Source organism: Pteropus vampyrus, unplaced genomic scaffold, assembly GCF_000151845.1.
Source record: "Pteropus vampyrus isolate Shadow unplaced genomic scaffold, Pvam_2.0 Scaffold350, whole genome shotgun sequence".
NCBI classification, from domain to species: domain Eukaryota; kingdom Metazoa; phylum Chordata; class Mammalia; order Chiroptera; family Pteropodidae; genus Pteropus; species Pteropus vampyrus.
In genome coordinates this window covers 875,888-881,953 of record NW_011889131.1, presented here as the reverse complement: position 1 = coordinate 881,953, position 6,066 = coordinate 875,888, and the positions used below count along the sequence as shown (strand labels likewise).

Genomic DNA, 6,066 nt, shown 5'->3' with positions numbered 1-6,066 from the left:
TATCAGTGCATTAGTTTATATTCACTTTTTTTTTTTTTTAGCAGCGTATCATACCTTTGGTTTATACTGAGCTTTTAGTCAACCAATCCCCTTCAGGAGTTTTTAAAAATTATAATCAATACTTTCAGTCACTCTCTCTGACTTTTACTCTGTAGCTGACTTTTTTCCCCCCATGAACCTTGATATAAGACCTTATATTTGTCTTTAATGTCATTGTTTGGGCCTATTATTTCAACCCACTGAGCGTTTTCTGAATCCCATCCCATATCGTTACGTTCCAGCAATCCCAGCTTGTTTGGTGTCTCCTATGAATTTGATCAGTACTCGCTTTTAGCGCCATGCAAATATCTGCTACATGATGGAGAGGTGGGAGTGGAGCCCAGGGAGACACCATAGAGCCCACCTACTGTGTTCACTCCGACCACTCAGCAGCTCTCCTGGGTACCGTTAGTCAGTACACCATGATGGCCCATCCACCAAACCTACATCTCGTCCTCTTGTCCAGAAGAAGGGACCCAGAAGAGGGACCAGCAGGAGGGGGACAGGTCTGGACACTATATCATATGAGGAAATGAAGATTTCGTATCAAAAAAAGGACATATGGGTGGAGAGACGTCTGTTCTCTTCAAATATTTGAAGCGCTACCGTGGAGATGTTTATGATTTGTTTTGACTCCCAGAATTAAGATGGATAGGAAGGTAATGGGATGTAGATTTCAGCTCAGTGTGAAAACTGTAACACTGAGGGCTGTCCCTTTGCAGTGGATGACCTTTTACAATGAGGCCCTATTAGTGGTGAGCTCCTTGTCACTGGAGTAGTTCAGCCAAGAGGAGTGATTCCATGACTTCAGCTACTGACACAGGCTATATTACATGAGTATTTCAGAAAAACTTCTCAGCATCCCACAAAAATCTGCTGTAGGTGGTCTGAGTGGCTCCCTGCCCCTTGGGTTGGCTCTGCTAGTAAGCATGGGCTTTAGCCATGAAGTCCTGGATAGAAGAATCCTGACAATTCTCAGACTTCCCCAGACATCCTGCCATCTGGGCCCTTTCATGACCAAAGGGAAGAGGTTACAGGGGACTGCTCACCAGTTGAAAGTTTCCTCAGTGTCTGTGACTGGATGAGAAAGCCCCCAGTTTGGCTACCAGCAACTAGTCTGATCTGTATGATGGTAAGAGGGAGGCCTTCTAGGAAAATGCAGAGTATAGAAGGTTGTGGAAGTCACCCAGCCCTTCAATCCAGATGTCTCCCCAGGTAGTCCCCTCTGGGTTACTGTAAATTCATTTAGGATCTAGGCTCCTTGCCTTGGAATGACCTTCTAGCTCTTCTCAAGGCACAAATCTTGTCGTCTCAGGTTATAAGGGCTGGGGACAAAGGCCATGTTTTCTTTCCCTAATGGTGTCCCAGACCATGATGTGTGTGCAGCAGACACCTGACAAATGTCTGGGATAAAGATAGGTACCAAGCTTTCCTATCATGGGCTCTCAGCCCTTCCAGAATAAAAATGTACTCTCCAACAGGTTTTTTGGTCCTTCTTCTATTAATTCTGTCCAATTAAGGTTCTGCTTTTTCATGTGACTCATCTTATTTCTCCTTCAAATGCTAGAACCGCCCTCAGAGATATTCAACAAAACTTCTCTGTTGAAGTGATACGCACAAGTCTTTTTCCAGAATCATTTTTTCCTAGTGGTGAAACCCACTGACATTGTGGCCCACCTTTTCCTGATTCAAAAGAATGACTTTCTTATGCCCAGAAGCCCGGATATTTGCTTGACTATCCAAGTGGATTATCCTGAAGTTCTAGGCTGAACAGAGGCTCATTAAAGATGTTATAAATAAGCTCGTTGTCGTAGTAGGCAGGGCAATGTTATAAAAAAATGATTTGCTTCTCTGTACTTCTCATCACTGTTTAGTTTGATATTTTATCTTGGGAGATTGTTCACCTAAGGGGATAATGATCTTGGGTTTGCATTCCTGGGAAGAAGAAAATTTGAGAGTTTCCATTAGGTATCTAGCATTATTTCCACTGAATACAGTGGTGAGTTAGATAGAGCTCCTGCCTGCTGAGAGCTTCCAGTCTCACTGGAAAGATGCTAATTATTCTGTATGAGTGGAGATGGAAAGTGTGAAAAGCCCACCCACCACATCGTAAACTTCGTGGTAAAGCGAAGTCTTCCTGAGTAACTGGAACACCAAATAAAGCACATCAACTCTATAACAATCTCTTCTAGTTATTTCTAATAAAATAGCAGCATGTAAAGAATGTCAGCTAGAAGTAGTCTCATTCTGCCGGCTGAGAGAAGGCTGGAGATCTTTTTCTGTGCTATAATGCAGGCTTGGACAAATTCCCACCATGCTCTAGGAACATATGAGAAAAAAGCAGGACAGTATGAGTCATGAAAGGAAATATGTAAAGACCACAGTCTGGGTAGAACTTCCTTTGGAGCCCAAATATGGCAATTTCAAGAATCACCTTTCTTCAGCATTGGTCCTGGGGTTAGCTGGAGGTTAAAGCACAGTGAAAGCTCCTTGACCTGGACTCATAGCAGCTCTCACAGTCCCTTGGGGGCGACATCCAACATGTTCCTTGAGGAAGGAGTCTTGGCTGTCTACCCCTCCGGCCCTAAGCCCCACATTCCTTGCATATAAGAGTAGTGAAATAAATATTTGCTAATTTTATTGTTTAAGTGGAGAACTTGTTGAAAAGAAATCTGCAATTTAGCCATAAATGCAGAAGAAGGGTCAGGAGCCTTTTGTCATTCCCAAATGCTGGCTTGGGTTAGAATTCTCTGAGAGAGCTTAAAAAAATAACCTGGTCCCACATAGGGGACTCTGATTAGGTAGGCTGAGGTGAGACCCCACCCGGTGTCTGCATTTGTGAAGTGATTCTGATGCCCAGCTAGATTTGGGAACAACTGTTCTGTGGTAGCCAGCCTCCGAGATGGCCGTCCACCTTCTCTGCATTGACACCCTTGGGTGATCTCCCACACTGTACACAGTTAGTCTACAATAGAATACAGCAGAAATGATGGGATATCGCTTCCGAGATTAGGTTATGAAAGACTGGCTTCCATGTTTTTCTCCCTCTCTCTCTTTCTCTTTTGAAGCACTCACTCTAGAAAAAGACAACTGCCATGACTTCAGGACACTCAAGCAGTCTATAGAGACATCGCGTGGAGAGGATCAGAGGGCACCAGCTGACAGCCAGAAAGAAACTAAAACCTGCCAACGACCACGTGAGTCAACCTGGGAGAGCATCTCCCAGCCCCAGTTGACAGCCTGACGGCCACCTCATAAGAGACTCTGAGCAGAATCAACTAGCTAAGCCACTCCTGGATTCTCCTGACTCTCAGAAACTGTGTGAGATAATAAAAGTTTGTTGTTTGAAGCTGCAAAATCTGATGGGTAATTTGTTACACAGCATTCGATAACTAATACATTTTCCTAGTCCAAGACGCAAGCTCCTGAGCCTAGCACAGAAAGCTTTTCTAGCTTCAGTTCACACTACTCCCAGATTCACATTTTAGTTGTGAGCAGCACTGAACTGCTTATCCCCATTTCACACCTCTGTGCCTCTGTGCCTGTGCTCAAGCCGTTCTCTGTGTCTGGAATGCCCTTTCCCAATTGATGGCATCCCTTTCTTCAGAAATCTTCCCTCAACAGCCTCCACACCAAATCAAGCTGGCTGGGGCCCCCATTCTTAGGGCTCGGCTCACAAACACTTCTTGGAATCAGTAGGCGAACAGTGAGTTAAATGGAAGAAACAAACAGTCATATGAAGGGGTCATCAAGAGCACATGACTTGCCTCTATGTGGTTGATCAAGGAATTGTCGAATTTGAACCCAGGAATCCTTTTGTCACTGCACACCACACCCACGTCTTCTGTGTGCTTGCAGTCAGTGACACCCCAGCCATTGGAGGAGCAGGCTGCAAGGGTCGCCTCTTTGCCAGTGCAGTAGATATTGTCCAACCAGATGGGGCCTGAAGGAAGCAGAAAAGAAAGAAACCAAGCTCTACATCAAAAGAGGTTTGAATCTTTGGGGGCACTGATGTCGCACATAGAGAGATTTCCCTCTAACTTTGGCAGCTATATGAGGTCATCAATTGCTTTTTAGTATGTTAAGATATAGCATATAGCTCTAGACCATCTGGATTCCCTTGCCATAGGGATGTGGTAGATTGAACACCATTAGGGCAGAAATCAGAGTTGAGCTCGGATGTCATGTGGTATAGGGGAAAAAGCAGGGACTTTGGATGCTAAGCCGGGTTTGAATTGGCTCAGCCACTTCAAACTATACGACCTTGATCAAAACCCCTTTTTCTCATCAGTAAAGTGGGGATAATAATGACCAATTGCAGGACTGTGTGCTGGCTAGAGATAATATACGGCATATGCCTAATTTATTGCTGGTCCATAGTTATTCAAAAACAGTAATGATGATAATGATTTTAGTTATAGGACTGACACAAGCGAGACTCACCTTTCATCTGGGGTAGAGGCTGAACTGTGACCCCTCAGGGAAGCAACTGAGGATTTGAAGCTTTTAAGGCATTTTCACATATGTTACCTCTCCTGGTTTTTGATTAGCTCAGGGAAGGTGGCATTTTATTTCTACTCCAGATGCAGAGTTCTAGCTCAGAGAGACCAACTCACTTGCAAGTCCACCCCCTGAGCCCAGTACCCTGGTCCATTCAGTGCTCTTCTCGTTCCTTGATGTTTCCCATCCGCTGACTCAGAGAATAACCCACATAGCCCCCTCCTCACATTTAAGAAGTCAGGCGAAGGCAGGGCTGGGTTGTGGCTGGGTAATCTGCCTGGGAGGCCCTGTGGAATTCTGCTCACTTCCTGTGCCTTCACCTGGTTTGCACTGAATAGAGACTTCAGTGTGCAGAGTGCTAGAGGGTTAATCACAATGAAACATTGCCTCACACTGGTTAGGATGGCTACTATTAAAACAAACAAACAAACAACAACAACAACAAAAACAGAAAATAACAAGTGTTGGCAAAGATGTGGAGAAACTGGAACCCCTGTGCACTGTTGACGGGAATGCAAAATGGTGCAGCCCCTATGGGAAACAGTATGGTGGTTCCTCAAGAAATTAAAAACAGAATTACTGTATGATCCAGCAATTCCCACTTCTGGGTATATACCCAAAAGAACTGAAAGCAGGGTCTCAAAGAGATACTTGCACACCCATGCGCATTACAGCATTATTCACAAAAGCCAAGAGGCAAAAGCAACTCGAATGACCATTTACAAATTGTGGTATATGCATATACTGGAATATTATTCAGCCTTAATTAAAAAGGCTGAATAAGTAATTAATTAATTAATTAAAAAGGAAATTCTAACACACACTACTACATGGATGAATCTTGAGTTCATTATGCTAAGTGAAGTAAGCCAGTCACAAAGAGACAAATACTGTATGATTCCATTTATATGGGGTATCTAGAGTAGCCAAAATTCATAGAGACAGAGCATAGAATGGAACTGGGGGAGAGGAAATGGAGAGTTGATGTTTAACGGGTACAGGGTTTCAGTTTTGCAAGATGAAAAGTTTTCTGGAAATTAGTTGCACAACAGTGTAAGTGAACTTAACATTACAAAACTATACTGAAAAATGGTTAAGATGTCACATTTTATGTTATATGTATTTTATCGTAATTAAAAATAAAAAAAAAATTTAAGTGCTAGAGGGGTTTCGAATAGTGATTTTTATAAATGCCGCTACAAAATGAAAGGAAATAAAACCAAACCTGTCATTTTTCTCATGACTCCACGTAGAACTCTACGGTGTCATGGAGTCAGATAACCTGGGTTCAAATGCCCTCAGGCTTGGGTACCACGTGACTCGGTCAACTACTTAACCAAGCCTGTTCTCTGTTTCTAAAGTGAAAACAATGATAACCAACAAACAGGTTGCCATGGATAGTCAATGAGATAATCTGTGTGCCTAGTACATGTTCAACATCCCTTTCCCCTTTGTCCTCCCAGTAAGTCAGAAAAACAATAAATACTGTTGTTTCCATGAGGCAAGGGAGAAGCAGATAAAAACACT

The 6,066-nt window shown here is 43.3% G+C and overlaps 1 protein-coding gene across 1 annotated transcript in view; it reads right to left on the bottom strand.

Annotated features, from left to right (window-relative positions):
• Window positions 1-6,066, bottom strand: part of LOXL2 (lysyl oxidase like 2) — a 91,806-nt gene that overhangs the window by 66,319 nt on the left and 19,421 nt on the right. The window contains exon 5 of the mRNA XM_023522593.1: window positions 3,807-3,982. Within this exon, the coding sequence (XP_023378361.1) occupies window positions 3,807-3,982 (176 nt within the window). The remainder of the gene's footprint in view (window positions 1-3,806; window positions 3,983-6,066) is intronic.